The sequence below is a fragment of the Bos indicus genome, chromosome 5, assembly GCF_029378745.1.
Source record: "Bos indicus isolate NIAB-ARS_2022 breed Sahiwal x Tharparkar chromosome 5, NIAB-ARS_B.indTharparkar_mat_pri_1.0, whole genome shotgun sequence".
NCBI lineage: Eukaryota > Metazoa > Chordata > Mammalia > Artiodactyla > Bovidae > Bos > Bos indicus.
The window spans coordinates 95,286,320-95,311,829 of record NC_091764.1 but is presented as its reverse complement, the minus strand read 5'-3'; the positions used below and the strand labels follow the sequence as shown (position 1 = coordinate 95,311,829).

The 25,510-nt window shown below is 41.9% G+C and overlaps 1 protein-coding gene and 1 pseudogene across 4 annotated transcripts in view; one reads left to right on the top strand and one right to left on the bottom strand.

Annotated features, from left to right (window-relative positions):
- Window positions 1-25,510, bottom strand: part of PLBD1 (phospholipase B domain containing 1) — an 89,193-nt gene that overhangs the window by 36,802 nt on the left and 26,881 nt on the right. For all 4 annotated transcript variants that reach the window (XM_070790047.1, XM_070790045.1, XM_070790048.1 and 1 more), the window contains exons 2-4: window positions 23,948-24,167; window positions 2,126-2,209; window positions 285-423 (exon numbers count right to left, since the gene is read on the bottom strand). In XM_070790047.1, coding sequence (XP_070646148.1) covers window positions 285-423; window positions 2,126-2,209; window positions 23,948-24,167 — 443 coding nt within the window. The remainder of the gene's footprint in view (window positions 1-284; window positions 424-2,125; window positions 2,210-23,947; window positions 24,168-25,510) is intronic.
- LOC109559634 (dnaJ homolog subfamily A member 1 pseudogene) lies at window positions 11,922-14,415 on the top strand (annotated as a pseudogene).

Below are 25,510 nucleotides of genomic sequence, written 5' to 3'. Positions count from 1 at the left end.
AATAGCCAGTACATTCATATCGGACTTTAAGCTGACCCAGGGCACATGAACGAGACAGAGAGGATACAGAAACAAGCTGGTTTATTTATGTGTTAGGCTTGGATTTTGTGTAAGACATTGAGTCAGGTTCTAGTAATGAGATAGATAAGACAGTACTTCTATGCAAGAAATTTATTCTTTAGTCCTAATTTGATTTTCTCCTTAACTGGAATGTAATTTTAAAGACCATTTTCAGTATTCTTGCCATACCATATAAATCCTGAGTAGCTTTCTAGAAATCTTACCTTTTTTCCTTCTAATACAGCTCTCTTTGTTGCCCCTGCAAACAGCCCATCCATTTGTGCCATAACATAGTCTGCGTGTCTCCAAAATGGGTCACTCTTGTAATATTTGATGTTCTCCCGGGTCCACTGATCTTGCTTCCTGGAAGACAAATTAGATTTGTACTAGTGGTCTCTACGGTTGTTCATCCAAAGCCAAATTAAAACCAAGCACTTAAAGATTATATATTCAGATTCCTATGCTAGTGTAGGGCTTCCCTGGTGTCTCAGATGATAAAGAATCTGCCTGCAATGTGGGAGACCTGGGTTTGATCCCTGGGTTGGGAAGATCCCCTGGAGGAGGGCATGGCAACCCACTCCAGTATTCTTGCCTGGAGAATCCCCATGAATGGAGGAGCTGGTGGGCTACAGTCCATGCAGTCCCAAAGAATCAGACACGACTGAGCAACTAAGCCCACACAAAGGTTAGTATAATTTAAATTCTGGCTCTTGTAACATTCCAATCATTTTGAAAAGATATCAGAGCAAATCCTAAATGATTTTTTATTTCTCCCAAGGACTATGAAAGTGAACATGTTAGTCAGTCAGTCATGTCCAAGTCTCTATGACTCCGTGGACTGCAGTCTGCCAGGCTTCTCTGTCCACGGAATTCTCCAGGCAAGAATACTAAAGTAGATAGCCATTCCCTTTTCCAGGGGATCTTCTTGACCCAGGGATTGAACCCAAGTCTCCTGCACTGAAGACAGATTCTTTCCCATCTGAACCACCAGGGAAGCCCCAAGGACTATGACTCTCTCTTTATAACTCTGCATGCTTTACCTAGAACTATCTAGAAACACAGATGTGATATTTATTTATTTATTTATCTGTGATATTGAGACCTAAGAAAGCTGAGGACGGACTATTCAAATGCATCTCATATAACATTATAATGTTTTCACTAAATCCATAAGGATATAGTGGTTTGTATTTGCTTATATTTCTCTCAGATCATTTTCATAGTCTATGATTTGTTGTATTCCAGTTTTTGCCAATAACTGCCTCAATGACTGTCCTACAAAAAAGTCTTTTTGTCATTGTTTTATACTCCTTTCATCTCATGTTTTAGTTGTCTGCACTTTATGCAAGATGAGTTGACATAACTTTGTATACTAAAAGCAGTTTCTGATTTGTTCAGGCTATCTCCAGATCAATTTAAAAACACAGTATCAGTGCTTCATGAGATCTAGCCTAGATGCTCGGAAGGACCTTCACATCTGGCAAACAGGTTGCTAGGTATATATTTTAGAGGGCCAAACCAAGAGTTCTTCTATCCCCAAATTAGTCTCAGTCTGTCCTTCCCACAAATGTAAAACAAATTCTGAATATTGAGAATTATTAGTCTCCAGAAAGCTTTACTAAAATAAAAATATTCTCAAAGGATGTGAGGAATTATAACTTAAGATGTGCACTAACTCCCCAGCTAGGATGAGTCTAGGTCCATAAAAAGAAAGCACCTTAGAGAGGGAGGAGGGGGATTTCTAAAGGAGAGGAGCCCCCAGGTGGAAGGGATCCAGGGGTTTGGTTTTGCCTGTCTTGTACTGTGAGGTTTCCTCTAGCTGTGTCATAGCTGACAATGTGATATATTAACCTGACCTCTGAAAGGGCATAAATTAGAAGGCATTTGTCTGCAACCAGTTTTTACGCTATCAACAAGAGGTGTTACACTTAACTATAAGAACCACTCCAGAGTCCTGCCTTAGAAATGGAAAAGAAATGGGTGAAGGGAAAACGGCTGTTTGAAATGACAGACTCAATCCCTGAAGCCTCAGCAGCAATGAGAAGAGGATGCTAATCATACGTACGTTAAAAAGTCCTGCACTTTATTCAACATGGAACGTTTCTTAATCAGCTGTGGGTAGAGGTTTGTGAAGTGGTCATCCATGTGTCTGAAAGGAGAGATGAAAATCGTTACATTTCCATTTTTCTTCTGGGATTTTCCCATCACAGTAAATTACTTGATATTTTGGCTAAGTGGGAGGTTCCCTATTGCAAACCTTCCCTACCTTTTTTAATAAATCAAACATACAATTTAAAATTGGAAATATTTTCAGTGTATAGAAAAGCATAGAATATAACAAACACCCAAGGATCCACTAGTCAACTATATTAAATCATTCATTATATTTTATTATATTTGTTTCATATTTTTAAAAAAGGTATAAAACATAAGCTAGAATTGAAGTGCCGACATTAATTGTCCTCCCTTCTCCCTTCTTCCTGGCCTTTCCCTGGTCGCTCAGAGGGTAAAGCGTCTGCCTGCAATGCAGGAGACCTGGATTCGATCCCGGGGTCAGAAAGATCCCCTGGAGAAGGAAATGGCAACCCACTCCAGCACTCTTGCCTGGAAACTCCCATGGATGGAGGAGCCTGGTGGGCTACAGTCCATGGGGTCGCTAGGAGTTGGACACGACTGAGTGACTTCACTTTCATTTTTCACTCTTATGCTTTGGAGAAGGAAATGACAACCCACTCCAGTGTTCTTGCCTTGAGAATCCCAGGGATGGGGGAGCCTGGTGGGCTGCCGTCTATGGGGTCGCACAGAGTCGGACACGACTGAGCGACTTCACTCACTCAATCTCCATAGAGGTAACTGCAATCTTGAATCAGTATTTATTATTCTCATACACATTTTAATACATATATGTATTTAAATATTTAATCATAAATAATGTAGAGCATTGCACCCAAGTACTGCATTTCGGAGTCTTTAGTTGACAATGAGGGCTACTCCATTTCTTCTAAGGTATTCTTGCCCATAGTAGTAGATATAATGGTCACCTGAATTAAATTCACCCATTCTAGTCCATTTTAGTTCACTGATTCCTAAAATGTCAATGTTCACTCTTGCTATCTCCTGTTTGACCACTTCCAATTTGCCTTGATTCATGGACCTAACATTCCAGGTTCCTATGCAATATTGTTTTTTACAGCATTGGACTTTACTTCCATCACCAGTCACATCCACAACTGGGCGTTGTTTTTGCTTGGCTCCATCTCTTCATTCTTTCTGGAGTTATTTGTCCACTTATCTCCAGTAGCATATTGGGCACCTACTGACCTGGGGAGTTCATCTTTCAGTGTCATATATTTTTGTTCTCAAGGCAAGACTACTGGAGTGGTTTGCCATTCACTTCTCCCTTCTCCAGTGAACCACATTTTGTCAGAACTGTCCAGCATGACCCATCCATCTTGGGTGGCCCTAAATGGCATGACTCATAGTTTCATTGAGTTAGACAAGGCAGTGATCCATGTGATCAGTTTGGTTAGTTTTCTACGACTTTGGTTTGCTTTCTATCTGCCTCTGATAGATAAGGTTAAGAGTCTTATGGAAGCTTCCTGATGGGAAAGACTGACTGGGGTTCCAAAGAATAGCAAGGAGATAAAAAAGCCTTCCTAACTGATCAGTGCAAAGAAACAGAGGAAAAACAATAGAATGGGAAAGACCAGAGATCTCTTCAAGAAAATCAGAGATACCAAAGGAACATTTCATGCAAAGATGAGCTCAATAAAGGACAGAAATAATATGGACCTAACAGAAGCAGAAGATATTAAGAAGAGGTGGCAAGAATACACAGAAGAACTATACAAAAAAGATCTGCATGACCCAGATAACCACAATGGTGAGATCACTCACCTAGAGCCAGAGTGTGAGTGTGATCACTCACCTAGAGCCATACATCCTGGAATGCGAATCAAGTAGGCCTTAGGAAGCACTATTATGAACAAAGTTAGTGGAGGTGATGGAATTCCAGTTGAACTATTTCAAATCCTAAAAGATGATGCTGTGAAAGTTCTTCATTCAATATGCCAGCAAATTTGGAAAACTCAGCAGTGGCCACAGGACTGAAAAAGGTCAGTTTTCATTCCAAACCCAAAGAAAGGCAATGCCAAAGAATGTTAAAACTACCACACAATTGCACTCATCTCACATGCTCAAAATTCTCCAAGCTAGACTTCAACAGTACCTGAACCGTGAACTTCCAGATGTTCAAGCTGGATTTAGAAAAGGCAGAGGAACCAGTGATCAAATTGACAAGATCTGTTGGATCACTGAAAAAGCAAGAGAGTTCCATAAAAACATCTACTTCTACTTTATTGACTACATGAAAGCCTTTGACAGTGTGGATCACAACAAACTGGAAAATTCTTAGAGATGGGAATACCAGACCACCTTACCTTCCTCCTGAGAAATCTGTATGCAGGTCAAGAAGCAACAGTTAGAACTGGACATGGAAGAATGGACTGGTTCCAAATTGGGAAAGGAGTACATTAAGGCTGTATATTGTCACCCTGCTTATTTAACTTATATGCAGAGTACATCATGTGACATGCTGGGCTGGATGAAGCACAAGCTGGAATCAAGATTTCAGGGAGAAATATCAATAACCTCAGATGTGCAGATGACACTACCCTTATGGCAGAAGCGAAGAGGAACTAAAGAGCCTCTTGGTGAAAGTGAAAGAGGAGAGTGAAAAAGCTGGTTTAAAACTCAACATTCAGAAAACTAAGATCATGGCATCCGGTCCCATTACTTCATGGCAAATAGATGGGGAAACAATGGAAACAGTAAAGGACTTTATTTTTGGGGGCTCCAAAATCACTGCAGATGGTGATTGCAGCCATGAAATTAAAAGATGCTTGCTCCTTGGAAGAAATGCTATGACAAACCTAGACATTATATTAAAAAGCAGAGAGATTACTTTGCCGACAAAGGTCCATCTAGTCAAAGCTACGGTTTTTCCAGTAGTCATATATGGATGTGAGAGTTGGACCATAAAGAAAGCTAAGCGCTGAAGAACTGATGCTTTTGAACTGTGTTGTTGGAGAAGACTCTTGAGAGTCCCTTGCACTGCAAGGAGATCAAACCAGTCAATTGTAATGGAAATCAGTCCTGAATTGGAAGGACTGATGCTGAAGCTGAAGCTCCAATACTTTGGCCACCTGATTCGAGGAACTGACTCACTGGAAAAGACCCTGACGCTGGGAAAGATTGAAGGCAGGAGGAGAAGGGGACAACAGAGGATGAGATGGCTGGATGGCACCCCAACTTACTGGATATGAGTTTGAGCAAGCTCTGGGAGTTGGTGATGGACAGGGAAGCCTGGTGTGCTGCAATTCATGGGGTTGCAAAGAGTTGGACATGACTGAGCGATTGAACTAAACTGAATGTATAGCATTATTTATCATGTTTCAGAACATATATAAACAAATAAATAATATCATACCATCTACCACTCTAACTTGTTGTTTCCACATGACATTTTTAAAATTTTTTGCATTTAGTGTCATAATATTTATTTAATACAAATCTATAGTATTAAATTACATTAATATAATTTATTCTGGAAGTGGTCTAAATAACATGGTCAACTCTTTTTTTAAATACTTTAGTTGGAGGATAATTGCTTTACAATATTGTGTTTGTTTCTGCCATATATCAGCATGAATCAGTGATAGGTATACATACATCCCCTCCCTCTTGAACCTCCTTCACACCTCCCACCCCTCCATATGACATTTTAAAAGAATTATCTATGTTATTATCAGATTAAATTTATTATTTTCATGTGCTGATGGTATTCCATACTATGACTATGTAAAAATTCATTTATGCAGTCCTATGATGCAGCCAAAGCAAAAACAATACCCAGCTGTGGATGTGACTGGTGATAGAAGCAAGGTCCAATGCTGTAAAGAGCAATATTGCATAGGAACCTGGAATGTCAGGTCCATGAATCAAGGCATATTGGAAGTGGTCAAACAAGAGATGGCAAGAGTGAATGTTGACATTCTAGGAATCAGCGAACTCAAATGGACTGGAATGGGTGAATTTAACTCAGATGACCATTGTATCTACTACTGCGGGCAGGAATCCCTCAGAAGAAATGGAGTGGCCATCATGGTCAACAAAAGACTCCGAAATACAGTACTTGGATGCAATCTCAAAAATGACAGAATGATCTCTGTTTGTTTCCAAGGCAAACCATTCAATATCACAGTAATCCAAGTCTATGCCCCAACCAGTAACGCTGAAGAAGCTGAACGGTTCTATGGAGACCTACAAGACCTTTTAGAACTAACACCCCAAAAAGATGTCCTTTTCATTATAGGGGACTGGAATGCAAAAGTAGGAAGTCAAGAAATACCTGGAATAACAGGCAAATTTGGCCTTGGAAGAGGGAATGAAGCAGGGCAAAGACTAATAGAGTTTTTCCAAGAAAATGCACCGGTCATAGCAAACACCCTCTTCCAACAACACAAGAGAAGACTCTATACATGGACATCACCAGATGGTCAACACCGAAATCAGATTGATTATATTCTTTGCACTCAAAGATGGAGAAGCTCTATACAGTCAACAAAAACAAGACCAGGAGCTGACTGTGGCTCAGACCATGAACTCCTTATTGCCAAATTCAGACTTATATTGAAGAAAGTAGGGAAAACCACTAGACCATTCAGGTATGACCTAATCAAATCCCTTATGATTATACAGTGGAAGTGAGAAATAGATTTAAGGGCCTAGATCTGATAGATAGAGTGCCTGATGAACTATGGAATGAGGTTCGTGACATTGTACAGGAGACAGGGATCAAGACCATTCCCATAGAAAAGAAGTGCAAAAAAGCAAAATGGCTGTCTGGGGAGGACTTACAAATAGCTATGAAAAGAAGAGAAGCAGAAAGCAAAGGAGAAAAGGAAAGATACAAGCATCTGAATGCAGAGTTCCAAAGAATACCAAGGAGAGATAAGAAAGCCTTCCTCAGCGATCAATGCAAAGAAATAGAGGGAAACAACAGAATGGGAAAGACTAGAGATCTCTTCAAGAAAATCAGAGATACCAAAGGAACATTTCATGCAAAGATGAGCTCGATAAAGGACAGAAATGGTATGGACCTAACAGAAGCAGAAGATATTAAGAAGAGATGGCAAGAATACACAGAAGAAGTGTACAAAAAAGATCTTCATGACCCAGAGAATCACGATGGTGTGATCACTGACCTAGAGCCAGACATCCTGGAATGTGAAGTCAAGTGGGCCTTAGAAAGCATCACTATGAACAAAGCTAGTGGAGGTGATGGAATTCCAGTTGAGCTATTTCAAATCCTGAAAGATGATGCTGTGAAAGTGCTGCACTCAATATGCCAGCAAATTTGGAAAACTCAGCAGTGGCCACAGGACCAGAAAAGGTCAGTTTTCATTCCAAACCCAAAGAAAGGCAATGCCAAAGAATGTTGAAACTACCGCACAATTGCACTCATCTCACACGCTAGTAAAGTAATGCTCAAAATTCTCCAAGCCAGGCTTCAGCAATATGTGAACCATGAACTTCTAGATGTTCAAGCTGGTTTTAGAAAAGGCAGAGGAACCAGAGATCAAATTGCCAACATCCCCTGGATCATTGAAAAATCAAGACAGTTCCAGGAAAATATCTGTTTCTGCTTTATTGACTATGCCAAAGCCTTTGACTGTGTGGATCACAATAAACTGTGGGAAATTCTGAAAGAGATGGGAATACCAGAACACCTGATCTGCCTCTTGAGAAATCTGTATGCAGGTCAGGAAGCAACAGTTAGAACTGGACATGGAACAACAGACTGGTTCCAAATAGGAAAAGGAGTTCGTCAAGGCTGTATATTGTCACCCTGTTTATTTAACTTATATGCAGAGTACATCATGAGAAACGCTGGACTGGAAGAAACACAAGCTGGAATCGAGATTGCTAGGAGAAATCTCAATAACCTCAGATATGCAGATGACGCCACCCTTATGGCAGAAAGTGAAGAACTCAAAAGCCTCTTGATGAAAGTGAAAGTGGAGAGTGAAAAAGTTGGCTTAAAGCTCAACATTCAGAAAACGAAGATCATGGCATCTGGTCCCACCACTTCATGGGAAATAGATGGGGAAACAGTGGAAACAGTGGCAGACTTTATTTTTCTGGGCTCCAAAATCACTACAGATGGTGACTGCAGCCATGAAATTAAAAGACGCTTACTCCTTGGAAGGAAAGTTATGACCAACCTAGATAGCATATTCAAAAGCAGAGACGTTACTTTGCCAACAAAGGTTCATCTAGTCAAGGCTATGGTTTTTCCAGTGGTCATGTATGGATGTGAGAGTTGGACTGTGAAGAAAGCTGAGCACCAAAGAATTGATGCTATTGAAGTGTGGTGCTGGAGAAGACTCTCGAGAGTCCCATGGACTGCAAGGAGATCCAACCAGTCCATTCTGAAGGAGATCAGCCCTGGGATTTCTTTGGAAGGAATGATGCTGAACCTGAAACTCCAGTACTTTGGCCACCTCATGCGAAGAGTTGACTTATTGGAAAAGACTCTGATGCTGGGAGGGATTGGGGGCAGGAGGAGAAGGGGACGACATAAGATGAGATGGCTGGATGGCATCACTGACTCGATGGACATGAGTCTGAGTGAACTCCGGGAGTTGGTGATGGACAGGGAGGCCTGGCGTGCTGCGATTCATGGGGTCGCAAAGAGTCGGACATGACTGAGTGACTGATCTGATCTGATGATAAACATTTAACTGGTTTTTAATTTTTCACTATTATAATACAACTTCAAACATTCTTGTAAATATCTCTTTTTACACATTTGTTTTTCTAGAATATATATATATACACACACACATATAAAAATGCTGGGGTGAATATTCTATATACCTAGAGTTATAGATATTGCCAAATTGTTCTCCATAGTGATTGTACCAAATTACATTCTTCTGAACTACATGTTAGATTTCTCTTTGTTCCATAGCCTCACCAACACTTGGCATATCAGACTTTCAAATTTTCAACAATTTGATGTATTTGAAATGATATGTTGTTTTAATTTCCATTCCCCTCAGGATTATTGGCTATTTGAGCTTCTTTAAAACTTATTTTAAAAATTAAATGTCCCTCATATGATATACAGTAAGCATTTTTGGTGAGCTATACTTGACATATAACATTGTGTAATGATTTGATACATTTATCTGTTTCAGTATGATTGCCACCATAGTATTAGTTAACACCTCTATCATGGTTGCTGCTGCTGCTACTGCTAAGTCACTTCAGTCGTGTCTGACTCTGTGTGACCGCACAGACGGCAGCCTACCAGGCTCCTCCTTCCCTGGGATTCTCCAGGCAAGAACGCTGGAGTGAGTTGCCATTTCCTTCTCCAATGCATGAAAGTGAAAAGTGAAAGGGAAGTCGCTCAGTCATGTCTGACTCTTCACGACCCCATGGACTGCAGCCTACCAGGCTCCTCCATCCATGGGAGTTTCCAGGCAAGAGCACTGGAGTGGGTTGCCATTGCCTTCTCCGTCTATCGTGGTACATAATTATAATTTCATTTTTTGTGATGAGAACAATTAAGATCTAATCTCTTGGCAGCTCTGAAGTTTACAATCAGGATGGTTGATTACAACCACTACACTGTGCCTTAGATCTCTAGGACTTATTTACCTACTGGTGGCATGTTAGTGTCCTTGACCAACATCTCCTCAATTGAACGTTTTTATTTATTTATTTTTTTGAACATTTTTAATTAATGAAAATAATCCTTTTACATCTATTGTGATTTTAATATACTTGGATTCATTTTTATAATATTCATTTTATAATCTGTCCTGTTTTCCAATTACCATCCCTTTCTTCATCGTTCTTTTATATTTTCCCTATTAGATAACATTTTATTATCCTTCTTTTAGCTTCTGCTAATTTAGAAGCCATAAAATGTACAATTGACTTTTGAACAACATGTGTTTGTATTACAAGGGTCCACTTACATGTGGATAAAGAAAAAAATACATACTCTTTAAATATGGAGGGCCAATTATAAGTCTACATGAGGGTTTTTGATTGCATAGGGCTGGGGATGGGTGTACCAATGCCTCTAACCCCAGCATTGTTCAAGGGTCAGCTGTATGTCCACCCTGAGGGCTGCTGCTGCTGCTGCTGGTGCGTCACTTCAGTCGTGTCCGACTCTGTTCGACCCCATAGACAGCAGCCCACCAGGTTCCCCTGTCCCTGGGATTCTCCAGGCAAGAACACTGGAGTGGGTTGCCATTTCCTTCTCCAATGCAGGAAAGTGAAAAGTAAAAGTGAAGTCGCTCAGTCGTGTCCGACTCTTCTCGACCCCATGGACTGCAGCCTACCAGGCTCCTCCATCCATGGGATTTTCCAAGCAAGAGTACTGGAGTGGGGTGCCATTGCCTTCTCCGATCCTAAGGGCAACCATCATTAAAAATTTCAAAAACATTCATAACTATGCATTTTATTATAAAATCTAAGTGAATTTTTGTTTGTTTTTGGCTGCACAAAGTGGCAGATGAGATCTTAGTTCCCCGACCAGGGAGCAACCGGTGCCCCTGCAATGGAAGCACAGAGTCAACCAGTGGACTACCAGGGAATTCCCATATAAAATCTAAATGAATTTTATATTTCTCTCCTCCAAACATATACATCTTAGCAAGCTTTACCTACCCATTGACATCATCCATCATGTTATTGTTAGAAGATTTAGTTTTACCTTTTCAATTAAAAAAATTAAAATTTTTCAAAGTTTTACAATTAAATCTTATTTTCTTTCTTTCTTGTGTTAATGATTGTTCCTTATATCCCAAATATTCCCTCCTGCTATTCTTGTCAGTGTATGTCCTATAATATCAACAGGTTAATAGAAGTCTGGGCATGGTGAAATATTTTATTTATCTAAAAATATCCTTATTTTGCCCTTGCTCTTGGATAATTTAAATGGTTTTAAAACTCTAGTTATTTTTCCTTAGTACTTTAAAAATATTGGGCTTCCCTGATAGCTCAGTTGATAAAGATAAAATTATTCCCTTTATCCTCAGTTCTCTGTAGTTTCACCCTCTGGGTTGTAGCAATTTAATAGGCTGTGTCTTCTAACCAAGGACTCCTTTGTTTATTTGTTGTGTTTTTGCTGCACTACGTACCTTGTGGGATCTTAGGTCCCTGACCAGGGAATCGAACCTGGGCCCATGGCAGTGAAAGTGTTCAATCCTAACCACTGGACTGCTGGGGAACACTGAAAGTGTTTTGTTTTTTGTTTTTTCCTTTCTTTGCTTTGGCTGCACTGGGTGATTTGCAGGATCTCGGTTCCCCAAGCAGGAACTGAACTTGGGCCATGGCAGTGAAAGCCTGGAATCCTAACCACTAGGCCATAGGGAATTCCCTTCACGTCTTTTTCAATTTTGATCAATTCTCAACTACTACCCTGTTAACTCCTCCTTATCTGAAATTCCCTCCAATTTTTGTTTATATTGTTTTTTTCTGGGGCTTCTGATAGACATATGTTGGAGTTTCTTAATCAAATCTCTCTATTTAATAACAGCTCTCTCGTTATTTTTACCCCTTTCTCTCTCTGGGCAGTGTACTATGTAAATCCCTCAATACCAGTGTTTGATTCAGAAATTATTTCTCTGACTTTGTCTTGGCCAAGGTTTACCCACTTATTAATATTTTAAAAAATTAATTTCCCTAATTTTCATTTATATTTCAAACAAGTTCTTATTAAATATCTACCTGTCTTCTTATCTTCCTTCTTGTCCCACTAATTCTTCAAGTTTTCCTTCATTTATAACTTAGAGTACCTTAAGCATATTTAAAGTGTTTGTCCCAAAGACAAGGGCCCAGTGAGAGGCGGAGGAGCTGTGGCTGCCTGAGCTGTGCACAGCAACTCGCTCCTCCCCACTCCCTGACACTGGCATCGGCCTGCTAATTGGCAGGTGAAAATGGTGAAAAAAACTACTTCTTATGATGTCTTGGGGGTCAAACCCAATGCCACCCAAGAAGAATTGAAAAAGGCTTACAGGAAACTGGCCTTGAAGTACCACCCTGATAAGAATCCAAATGAAGGTGAGACATTTTAATGGATTTCTCAAGCTTATGAAGTGCTCTCTGATGCAAAGAAAAGGGAATCATACGACAAAGGAGGAGAACAGGCAATTAAAGACGGTGGAGCAGGTGGTGGTTTGGGCTCCCCCACGGACATCTTTGATATGTTTTTCAGAGGAGGAGACAGGATGCAGAGAGAGAGAGGGAGGTAAAAACGTTGTGCGTCAACTTGCAGTAACCTTTTTATATAATGGTGCAACAAGAAAAGTAGCTCTGCAAAAGAATGTGATTTGTGACAAATGTGAAGGCTGAAGTGGTAAGAAAGGAGTGGCAGAATGCTGTCCCAGTTGCCAAAGTACTGGAATACAAATAAGAATTCATCAAATAAGACCTAGAATGGTTCAGCAAATTCAGTCTGTCTGCATGGACTGCCAGGGCCATGGGGAGTGGATCAGTCCTAAAGATAGATGTAAAAGCCACAACAGAAGGAAGACAGTTTGAGAAAAGAAAATTCTAGAAGTTCATATTGACAAAGGCGTGAAAGATGGCCACAAGATAACATTCCATGGTGAAGGAGACCAAGAACCAGGACCGGAGCCAGGAGATATTATCCTTGCTTTAGATCAGAAGGACCATGCTGTTTTTACTCAACAAGGAGAAGACCTTTTCATGTGTATGGATATACAGTTGACTGAGGCATTGTGTGGCTTCCAGAAGCCAATATCTACTCTTGACAACTGAATCATAGTCATCACTTCTCATCCAGGTCAGATTGTTACCCATGGAGATCTCAAGTGTGTGCTAAATGAAGGCATGCCAATTTATCATAGGCCATATGAAAAGGGTCGCCTAATCATTGAATTTAAGGTAAACTTTCCTGAGAATGGCTTTCTCTCTCCTGATGAACTCTCTTTGCTGGAAAAATTTCTGCCTGAGAGGAAGGAGGTAGAAGAGACTGATGAAATGGACCAGGTAGAATTAGTGGACTTTGATCCAAATCAGGAACGATGGCACCATTACAACGGAGAAGCATATGTGGATGATGAACATCATCCTAGGGGTGGTGTTCAGTGTCAGACCTCTTAGTAGGGTCCGTGAATAACACTCACTGCGAGTGTTTTATTTGCAGTAGTGATTGAGTGAAGGGCTATAATCATAATATGCTCACTACTTGCTTTTGTTTTAATATTCAACTATAGTAGTGTTTTAAAAGTTAAATGAAGAATAAACTGGAATATAAAAGCTCTGACTTCGCCCTGTATGTATGATGACTTAAGTGTGCAAGATAAGTTTAATACTTGTAAAAACTACTTTAAAAAATTTCCCCTAGCATTTGTTCGGAGAAGGCAATGGCACCCCACTCCAGTACTCTTGCTTGGAAAATCCCAAGGACGGAGGAGCCTGTTAGGCTGCAATCCATGGGGTCGCTAAGAGTCGGACACGACTGAGCGACTTCACTTTCACTTTTCCCTTTCATGCATTGGAGAAGGAAATGGCAGCCCACTCCAGTACTCTTGCCTGGAGAATCCCAGGGACGGGGGAGCCTGATGGGCTGCCGTCTATGGGGTCGCACAGAGTCGGACACGACTGAAGTGACTTAGCATAGCATTTGTTAGGCCATACTTTGTAATTGATTTCAGCTATGTACATGGAATAGCTTAGACTGAAATGCCAGGTATATGTATTGACTTCAGGGTATGACCCTTAATTGTTAAGCTATGAAATTAAAATTGTATTTAACTGGCAGTCAGACAAAGAACTTAATTTGTAGAGAAGTGTTGGTCTGTATAGTTGTATTAAGTGGGATTCACTGTGATGCTTCTATATTTATTCTATTGCCTCAACTGTTATTTGAAGATGGCATGCTGTACAATTTAATTTAGCCTGTGCTATCAGTGATAGAAATGATGCCTTTCTAAAGAAGGGGTTTATCATAACATGCTGCTTCTTGAGGGCTTGCATTTATAGAATTGCATTCTCTTCTGCTGTGTCGTCTTTTATTAATATATATAGCTATCGGTCCTTGTTACTTTTTTTCCCTCCCCCTTCTCTTCAGACCACAGTAAGCCTTAGAGTAGTGACTTCTGGAGCAGGGAAACTTAGAGTGATGAGGCCTTTACATGGAGAAGTAATTTGCATGTATGAGATAGGAAGGTGTTTTTGTAGGTATGTTGTAGGCTTACTTTAAACCATTTAACTTATACTCCAGAGTAACTGTAATTTAATGTTGGTACTATAGCAAATTATGATGAATAGCTTTGATTGTATGTTTAAAATCATATGTTCACAAGCTTAAATCTGGGTATCAGAATTTAAGCAATTCTTGAAATGTATGGATGTCTCTTTAATATACTGATTACAAAGCAAAAGAAAACAATTCTTCAAGTTTTCCTTAAGCATATTTAAAGTGTTTGTCCCAAGGACAAGGGCCCAGCAGATCCATACTCCCTCTCTTTGTTTTCTGCCCCATTTCTGGTTCAAGAGTTGTTCAACCCTGTTTGGGGGACCAGCTATATTACCACGAAGCTCTCTTGTGGCACATTTTGTCTACCATTTGCTCTAAATTTAGAGCAGAGTAGGTCGAATTGTGAGCTCCTTGCACTCTCTGGACTGGAATTTTACCTAAAGTCTGAGTTCTGGTTTTCATTTGATGCTTTTTGTACTGTACTGTGCTGTGCTGTGCTGAGTCTTGTTCGACTCTTTGTGACCCCATGCACTGTAGCCTACCAGGCCTCTCTGTCTATGGAATTTTCCAGGCAAGAATATTGTAATGGGTTGCCATTTCCTACTCCAGGTAATTTTCCCGACCCAAGGATTGAACCTAATCTCTTGAGTCTCCTGCATTATCTGGTGGGTTCTTTACCACTTGCGCCACATGGGAAGCCTGAGGCTTTTGTTGACCTAGAGTTCAGCACTGTAAGCAGGCCATGACTCAGCTTTCAAAAATGGGAATTTGGCCCTCAGCACAGTGGAAATCTAGATATCCTTTATCTAAGAGTTTCTAGCACTGCAACTGGGTATCAGGATTTAAGCAATTCTTGAAATATATGAATGTCTCTTTAATATACTGATTACAAAGCAAAAGAAAACAATTCTTCAAGTTTTCCTTAAGCATATTTAAAGTATTTGTTTCAAGGACAAGGGCCCAGCAGATCCAGGCAAAAAACATTAAAATCCTTTGAAATCTCTTATGGTCCTTGACGTCAACAAACTTCATGAGGCCATTTCCTTCAAATTATTTTTAAGTATTTTTTTTTAATTGAGGAATTGCATTTAACTTTTATTTATATATCTCTTATGCTGCCATATTCTCTATCAAGTTGATCCCTTTTCTATCACCTCTAAAATGGAGGGAGAGAACAGCAATAAAGCTAGACAGGTATGTGGGTGACAGGTAAGAGATCTTCTGCCCTGGCCTCATAGTTCAGGGGAATGGAATGCAGAAACTACAGGTATGTTGGGTGACTTGATTTAGTTGCTTAGAAGCAAGAGCCCTGATGTTTCCCCTCCAAGGTTGCCTGGGGAAGCAGAGATGGCTTCCTGGACTGTCTGGGCTCATGAGCTAAATGCAGCAAACTCTGCACCCACCTTGAGTTTTAGCGGGCAGCCAAAGTTGCTCTTGTCAGGTCTAGGGTGGAATAAGAGGACACTGGGAGCTGATGAACCTTCTCGGGGCAGAGGACTAACACTTGGGGTGACTATCGCAGCGTCAATGGCATTGATTGTGCAACTGGAGACCAGGGAGACCATGGAAGCCTCATCTGATGTCAGGTGGGGAAACACCAAAGCTAAAGACTCAGTGAGATCCTTCCACTTCCGTAGATGCTCCAGAGAAGGACACAAGACAGACAATCACTACTTAAACATCTCCCCTCCCTCCATGATGCCTCAGTAAAACCAGTCCATTCTGGAGACAAGTGTTTGGGACAGGAGTGTAATATTCTGAACTGCTTGTGGGTGCGTGCTCAGTCAAGTCTGATTCTTTGTGACCCTCTGTCCATTGGAATCTCCAGGCAAGAATACTGGAGTGCGTGGCCATGCCCTCCTCTAGGGGATCTTTCCAACCCAGGGATTAAACTCATGTCTCTTATGCTCCTGTATTGGCAGGCAGGTTCATTCCCCTAGGACTACCTGGGAAGCCTATTTTGAACTGACTTAGTCTCAATGATAAATTATTTTGTTCTTATTGAAATAACTATGGTCACATTTCTTGCCATGAGGAGGAATGGGCTCTTAACATTAAAATGATTTAAGTGAAAATGAAGTTCTTTTTTTTGGAAAAAAATAGTTTGTGGGCTATTGACCCACAGTGGTCACTCAGGTAAAGAAACAAAAGTCATACATTTTAGCTGAGGTCTCCACCACTGCATCTTGCCCAGCTCCATTCAGAGTTCTAGATCCTCTCTACTTTTCAGTCTATTTCAATACAGGCCATGTTTCTCAACTGGAGTGATTTTTCCATCCATTTGGCAATGTCTGGAGACATATTTCATTGTCACAATAGGGGGAGGGAAGGTGCAATTGGCATCTAGTGGGTAAATAGCAAGGACGTTGCTAAACATCCTACAATGCACAACAAAGGATAATTCAATCCCTGATGTTAAAGTGCTGAGGCTGAGAAACCCTGAAACAGAGGAACATTCACCCTGACTTGGGGGTGGAGCTGAGAGGTCCACAGCACAGTAGACAGGACAGATGGAGATAGAGGAGGGTAATTAGGCTAGGATTATTAAAATTGCTTCTTTCTTTTTTGGGTGAGGGCTAAATTTTTTGATTCTGACATTCAGAGCAGGTGAAGAGAAACCTGTACCTTGAGATCAGAAATGGAGGCTTCGCCTGATTCTGCCCCATCTAGGGGCCCTGAGGAACACAGTCCACTCACAGCCCCCTCAGAAGGCTGAGGCCCTTCTCTGACCCTTGGCCCTGGGACTCTACATTTCGTGTGTGTTATAGCAACACCGGACAGCAGATAAGAGCAGAGGCTTTGAATTCTGAGCTTAAAGCTCGACCTACTCCTTCAGGGCTCTTCGACCATATGAAAGACTCCCAGCTTCTCCATGTCTCTGAATTCTCATCAAACAGAACCCACACCAGTCTCCAGATCAAGGATGTGTTAGATTTAGCTCCAGCTCCTATGGTGTGTAAAGTCAGTAAGTTTCCTCCTAAGCTGGCGGAGACTTCACCCACCTTTCCATCTCTCACACACTCGTATGCCCACTTTTCCTTAAATCTATCTGCATTATGTTAATACCATATCACTTGATATGGTATAGCCCACTCCAGCATTCTTGCCTGGAAAATGACATGGACAGAAAAGCCTGGTGGGCTACAGTCCATGGGGTCACAAAGAGTCGGACACGACTGAGTGAGTTTCACTTAGTGCTTGTCAGGAGCTCTCTCCTACTCTTTCCTAGCTGTTTTGATTTCCTACTTCCTTTAGTAGGAACGGGCTCCTCTAGTATTTCCCATTGTGATTAATCTATTTGTGTTTGTACGTGTTGTGTGCATGTGCGTGGACTCCATAGCCAGATAGCTTGTTTCCAAACCTGGCTTCTGCTTACTAGCTTTGTGACTTTCAGCTAGTTACTGAACTTCTCTGTGCCCTAGTTTTCTCATCAATGATAGGAAGATAATAATAATATATATCTTATAGCACTGTTATGGATGAAATAATTTAATGGGCTTCCCAGATGGCTCAGTGGTAAAGAATCCACTTGCCAATGCAGGAGACACAAGAGTCGTGCATTCAATTCCTGGGTCAGGAAGATCGCCTAGAGGAGGAAATAGCAACCCACTCCAGGGAGATCCAGACCACCGTGAGCTTGCTGCTACCTGGGGAGCTGGCCAAGCACACCGTGTCCAAGGGCACTAAGGCTGTCACCAAGTATACCAGCTCCAAGTAAATATAATATGCCTAGCCGATGTTAATGGAGAAGGCAATGGCACCCCACTCCAGTACTCTTGCCTGGAAAATCCCATGGACGGAGGGCCTGGTGGGCTGTAGTCCATGGGGTTGCTAAGAGTCGGACACGACTGAGTGACTTCACTTTCACGTTCACTTTCCAGTATTCTTGCCTGGAGAAGCCCATGGACAGAGGAGCCTGGTGGGCTACAGCCCACGGGGTCACAAAGAGTCAGACACAACTGAGCATACACACACCTCATACAAGTAATATAACATATATAAAATGTTTTGAACAATGCTTGACATATTTTAAATTATATATATATGCCAGTCGTTATCATCATCATCACCATTTTGTGGTTCATGTTAATTTCCAAATAATTACTGGTTGATGTGTCATTTGATAATTTTAAGGGTGGAACTGTGTCTTACTTATCTTTGCTGTGTCTACAGCCTTGACCAGAAGCCATAGTCAGTTTCTAATATCAGAAGGAGCAAGTTTGGGGGTATGGAGGAGATTCTTGAAGTATCTGATGGTAAGACAAACATTGAAAAGGTTCCACCTTTTGACTGCTTTCCCTACTTTCTCTACTTGTGTCAAAATCTTGCTAGAATATCTTTTCATCATAGTTTCAGCAACTGTTGTGTCAACACATTAACTTAAAAAGAGTGAGCAAAGTACTGAGGAACTCACTCCCCACTGTCTCTCTGTTCCCAGAGCCCAGCACAAGGTAATATTCACAAGTGTTGGCTGCATGGAATTCACTCACCCAAGCTGCGTAAACCCTGAAGAAGTCATTTCTGCAGCTGCTCCAGCAATGCATGAGATAAGCTGCTTTGCTAAAAACTAGAGCAGACCAGGTCTCCACACCCTCATCACCATTCTTTCCACAAAGGTCTCATGACTCATTTTATTAAAAACCAATCTATGGCTGTTTATCAGCTTTTACCTCATTAGTGAGCCATCAGAGACTCTTAATTTGCAACTCTTAGGGAGCCACCCCAGTAGAGTTTAAAAAAAAAGAAAAAAGGAGGAAAGAATTCCATCTGGCCAAGGCTGCTAGACAGGGCATTACATGGAAATAGGTAGCTCACACTTCTGATTCATCTCTAATAAAACTGGAACAACAACAGGATTCAGTTCAACTTAACAAGCCTGTTAAGTAAGTGCTGGTGGCAGAAGTGCTGTGCTGGGCTTCTTGGGTATGCACAGATGAAAGATGGGGACCCTGTCCCCAAAGCACTAACAGATGGTGGAGGAGAAAGATGGGGCTTTGACCCAGTAGAAATGGAGTCAGGAAGAGCTTCATCAAGGAGACAGCACCTGAGATGGGTCTTGGAGGTTGAGCAGTATTTTGATCGGTAGAGATGTGAAGAGCAGCATCTGGCTCTTAGGAATCATAGTTCGAAGAGTTGCTAGGAAGGGGATGAGCAAGAGGCAGAAGGAGCATCACGGCACGGCTCATGGGCACATGTGAAATTCGTGGTGCACCACACAGGGAGGGGGTTCCTCGGGGGATGGGAGTGGGGCAGGGAAAGAAGAGGGAGAGTAGAGCATGAAGAAGAGCAAACCAGTGAGAGAAACCCCTGAAAACAGTGAGTGCCTGCTCTAAGCTGATGTGCTGCTGCTCCACACAAGATCACCCTGCAGAAGCAGCGCAGGTAGATGGCCGTGAGCTTCAGGATAAAGTATTGATACAAAGGGCTGGACCCAGGAGAATGTTGTAAAAGTTCAGAGAAGCAGCAAATTGCAGAATGCTTCAAAGGTGATGATGGAGCATATGAGGATATGTCTTTGCATTTTGATTTGGTTTCTTGAATATTTCATATTTCAAATGATATTTTCCGAGGTTGTCAAACCAACATCCTTGTCTATCTCAAGTCGTTCATTCCACGATCTCCAACCTTCCACACACTTCTGCCCTTAGGAGGTTCAGGAGACTATAAGGAACACTCCATTTTAAACATGGAAGAAAGTGGTAGGCCTATACCTTCTACTGCTCTTGGTAGCTGCCTGAGCAACTCTGTAAAATGAGAGGGAAACAAGGCAGCTCTTTCTTCTGGCCTCTGGCACAAACTCACCTTCTTTGCCCTAGCACCAAGGCTGTGTCTGGGTACGTGGGACTGTACTTTGCAAAACAGTCTCCAGCAGTATATGTTTTAAGTGGATGAAATGATGCCTGGGTATGAAGATGCTATTGCTTCTCATATAACTCCCCTTGTGTAGCTGAACAGAGAAGGCAATGGCACCCCACTCCAGTACTCTTGCCTGGAAAATCCCATGGGCGGAGGAGTCTGGTAGGCTGCAGTCCATGGGACGCTAAGAGTCAGAAACGACTGAGCGACTTCACTTTCACTTTTCACTTTCATGCATTGGAGAAGGAAATGGCAACCCACTCCAGTGTTCTTGCCTGGAGAATCCCAGGGATGGGGGAGCCTGGTGGGCTGCCATCTATGGGGTCACACAGAGTCGGACATGACTGAAGCACCTTAGCAGCAGCAGCAGCAGCAGTGTAGCTGAAAACAAAAGACTCTAGCCTGTGACTTGTTTCTCCACCATTGGTTTGTGGCTACAGTCCTTCCAGAGGGTTGATATTTTAAGCTATTTCTGCTTTGCTTCAGAGAATGCTGGATACTTTTGCTCAGAGGGAGTCCCACTGCCTTCCTGCTCAGCTGAGACAGTGCATGGAGCTCTTACTGCTGCAGTCCTTCTTTGATGGGGCCTTCAGTCTAAGAGTCTCGATTCCAGGAATCCTTCCAGTTGCCACTCACCAACCATACCACCACCACCCTCCACCCCGCCTCTCCCACCCTATCTCCCTGCAAAAGCTCTTGTCTCTGTGAGCCCCAGCTCTCTACTCCATTTGGCACTTCCTTCAAATTAAACTCTTGCACCACAGAATGTGTACTAAGCCTTCACCCCATGGACCATATCAGAGAGGAGGCAGGAAACTGGTAACCTCTTCCCTCTCCTCCCTCTTCCCCAACCCATTGCCAGGGGTCTGTTTGACACTTGCTGCATCGTATCCCGTGGCTCCAAGCTTTGAGCAAGGCACAGAGCAGAGCCTTGGAATGTGTGCTGATTCAGAAATTCCCTTACTTACTGAACTTCTCAGTAATGCAGTCAGAATGACAGCCTCTGAAAGGAGCTTATGGGAAATGCCCTTCTAAAGATAGGTTTGGGGGACTTCCCTGGTGGTCCAGTGGTTAAGAATCTGCCTTCCAATGAAGGGAACCTGTGTTTGATCCTTGGTTGGGGAACTAAGCCGGTGTGCCACAGTGAAGACCCAGCATAGCCAAAACATACATTGAAAAAAAAATAAATAAAAAGAGGGTTTTGGTTATAATTAAAAAAAAAATAGTAGCATATATTTATTTATTTGGTTGCACAGCTCATGGGCAATTCGTTCCCTAACCAGCAACTGAACCTGGGCCCTCGGCAGTGAGAGCACAGAGTCCTAACCGCTGATCAGCCAGGGATATCCCTTGGTTGTAATTATTCCTCCTCCTCCTCCTCCTCTTTCCTGTTCTGTTCCATCCTTCCTTCCTTCCTTTCCTCTTTTCTTCTTGTCCTCTCCTCCTCTCTTTCTTTTTCTTCTCCTTCAAACATACAAATATTGATCTCACTCTTCCTTCCACCCTCTTCTATCCTTTATCAGGCAACTTCCTGCTCACCAGCATCTTCTCGGGCTCTGTGAGATACAACAAAGTCCTGCGAAGAGCAGAGCTCCTCTCAGACTCCTAGTACCACCTACAGGGGAAGCCCATCATGAGCAGCTGGGGAGAGTTTCCACACTCACAAATCCTAGATGGAGATGAACAAAGAGGCTGTCTTTCCAATTCAAGAGAACTCTGCTTGAAGTAGAGAATGACCACCGTCACATGGGCCTCTACCCAGAGCTTCCATGACATGGCTGTCATCTGCCTTTTCAAACCAGATGTCCCTGCTTGCTCACTTGGAGCTTCCACTCCTGGTCACTGTAAATGCAACTTCTTCAGACTGAGTGCCTTTCTTCAGTGCTCCCTTCTGTTACCTTCCACCTTGAATGATTTTGGCTAAAGCCTAAGGGTTCTCATCACTCACTGCTTCCACAAAGCCTCCCTGGCTGCTCTGGTCTACAGGGGTGCCTTCCTCTCAGACTCCCATAGGATTAATGATTGAATCACTTTTTCTGTGTTCTCTGCAGCAGAGATGCTGCCAAGAATATTTCCCAATGTTTCCTAAAGGATCCTGTAATGAGTGAGCTTCCTAGGCTGGCCCCTCCCTCACTCCTGATCCCCGATCCCCAGGCTGCTGCTACAGGATCCTAGGGAAGGCGGATTCAGAGTCTGAAATCAGGAGCTTCTTTGGTGGCTCAGTGGTAAAGAATCCATCTGCCAGACAGATTCCACCTGTATTCCATCCCTGATCCAGGAAGATTCCGCAAGCCGAGGGGCAACTAAGCCCATGTGCCTCAACTACTAAGCCTGTGCTCTCAAGCCTGGGAGCCCCAACTACTGAAGTCTGAGGGCCCTAGAGCCTGTGCTCTGTAATGAGAGAAGCCACCACAATGAGAAGCCTGCCCACAACAACTAGAGAGGAGCTCCTACTCTCCGCAACTAGAGAAAAGCCTGCACAGCAACGAGACCCAGCACAGCCAAAAATAAATAAATAGATAAAAACTTCTAAAAAGAATGCAATGAGAATTCAGTGGATCCAGAAACAGATAAGGATTTGGAGGGAAAAAGAAAAAAGTCTGGATTGTTATATGCAGAATAATAGTTTTAAACATGTTTTTAAACATTGTATTCACTTTACTGTTTTCTACATCTCCAAATAGAGAGTTCCCTACTACGGGGACTTGTATGGCAAGGTAATAAAAATTTGGTAGAAAGATAAAAACAGGAATTTTTAGTTTAAGGTTAAAAAAAAAACACACAGCAGCCAGAGCCCAGTAATTAGCCATTCAACATTTGATATAATTGCCAGCACTTAGAAACAGATTAAGACCAGCACTGTGTTTACTATGACTAAGGCTGTAACAGGGGAAAATGAGGTTTGGTTAAACTTGCACTCAGCGATCTAGGTCACAGAACATAAAAAGAAGAAAGCCAAGTCCTCAAGATATTTTATATCAAAGGAAGAATGAGGCTTGTTTGATAATTTGCAACTTTCCTTTCCTCAAGGAAGCATTCTCCAAAAAGGATGCATCATGATTGCATTATTATAACTACATTTTTGTTATTTTCATTAGACAAAGGAAGAACTCAAGAATCAAACAACAATAGAACATTCATGATAAGACATCAAAATTTCAATTTAAAATATTTGCCCACTTGAAAGTATCATTCTAAGAAACAGTTAAAAATAAATGCTCTTACATTTTATTTTTAATTAAATTTTAGTTAATCCTCTCTGTTTTGTGCTTCTCAAAGAGCCACTCCACTTCCCTTTTGCTTTCTCCCTGACAATAAATGACTAGTGAGATGAAATGACTTAGCTGTCTTTACAACAGTTTCATGAGAGGGAAATGTTTTAAATGTCACAACTGGGGGCTTTGCTCCTTCTAGGCAGCATGATTATAGATACAAATGTAATTGTGATTTTTTTTTTTTTTTTTTTTAACTTTTGGCCATACTGCACAGAACTTAGGATCTTAGTTCCCCAAGCGGGGATTGAACCCAGGCCCCCTGCTCGGAGTCTTAACAACTGGACTGCCAAGGAAGTCCCTGTAAATGTAATTCTGATGTTTCTATCATATGAGAAGGACCACGGTGACTTTTCAATTCTAGTGTACAATGCTAGGAAGAAAAATGATACTGCTGAAAAAAGAAAGGGACAGAGGTTGCCTTGCAGTTCTCTACCATGACTGGGGTACTTACGGAGCAGTGAGGTAGCCCTCCAAAAAGCCGGCAGCAAACATGATGATCTCATTGCTCAGGGATTGAGAACCGTACCCTGCTTTGATCTCCAGGATACCCCAGCCTGTGGTTTTCACAGAGTTATTGTAAAAGCCATAGGCATCCCCCTTCCTGTCTAGGACATTTTTGACTTGTATTGTCTTCTCGGTAGGCATCCAGTACGCAGTTGCATAGTAGACCCCTGGAAAAAAAGAAAAAGGAATAATGCTAGGATGCGATTGAACTGAGTGGCTGATGGCTTTCTTTTTCTGTGTAACCAACAATTCTAGTACATCTGCTTTTAAAGAGTTTCATTCTATTAGAGTTGGGAAATCTGTCACACCATAGTTTATCCTTGTTATTGTTGTTGTTCAGTCTCTTAAGTCGTGTATGACTCTTTGCAACCTCATGGACTATAGCCCTCCAGGCTCCTCTGTCCATGGGATTTCCCAGGCAAGAACAGTGGAGTGTGTTGTCATCTTCTTCACTGGATCTTCCTGACCCAGTGATCAAACCCATGTACCCTGCATTGACAGGTGGATTCTTTACCAGTGAGCCACCTGGCAAGCCCTTGTCCTTGTTACAAATGGGGGAAAACCAGAGCCTTGAACAAAGGCAATTAGCTTACAGCACAAAGAACCAGGTCAAAGGTAGGGGTGTAGTTGGAGCATCAGAAAGGCGGTCTAAGTGCCTCAACCTTAGGGATGGAATTCTGGGCAAGGCAGGAGCTGGACCTCTCACCCTCCTTGTCATTCAACCAAGAATAAGATCTGAGATTTCCCTGGTTGAAAGTCTGCCTTGCAATGCCCGGGACTTGGGTTCAATCCCTGGTCAGGGAACTAGGATCCCACAGGCCTTGGAGCAGGTAAGCCTGTGCTTTGCAACTACTGAGCCCAAGTGCTGCAACAAAAAAATCCCACATTACACACTGAAAATCGTGCATGCCACAACTAAGACCCAATGCAGCCAAATAAATAATAAAATAAATACAGTTTTTCAAAACAGAATAGGGTTCAACCCTGGTCTGCAGCCCTTTTCATCCCCCTCAATAGTTGGGCCAAAGCATCCACATTCTCTCACTTTCTACCCTATCTCTCCTGCTTAATTCTTTTTTTTTTTTTTCTTATCAAAAATATTACAAAAAATTCAATGTAAATACACTGAATAGTTGCTAAAATAAATTCAGGCAATTCATTCATCTTTTATAAGAAGCAGAGAATTTGACATTTGAATGTTACTAAGCTTAACTTTCACAGCATCATCTTTCAGGATTTGAAATAGCTCAAATGGAATTCCATCACCTCCACTAGCTTTGTTCACAGTGATGCTTTCTAAGGTCCACTTGACTTCACATTCCAGGATGTCTGGCTCTATGTGAGTAGTCACACCATCGTGATTATCTGGGTTGTGAAACTCTTTTTTGTACAGTTTTTTTCTGTGTATTCTTACCACCTCTTCTTAATATCTTCTGCTTCTGTTAGGTCCATACCATTTCTGTCCTTTACTGAGCCCATCTTTGCATGAAATGTTCCCTTGGTATCTCTA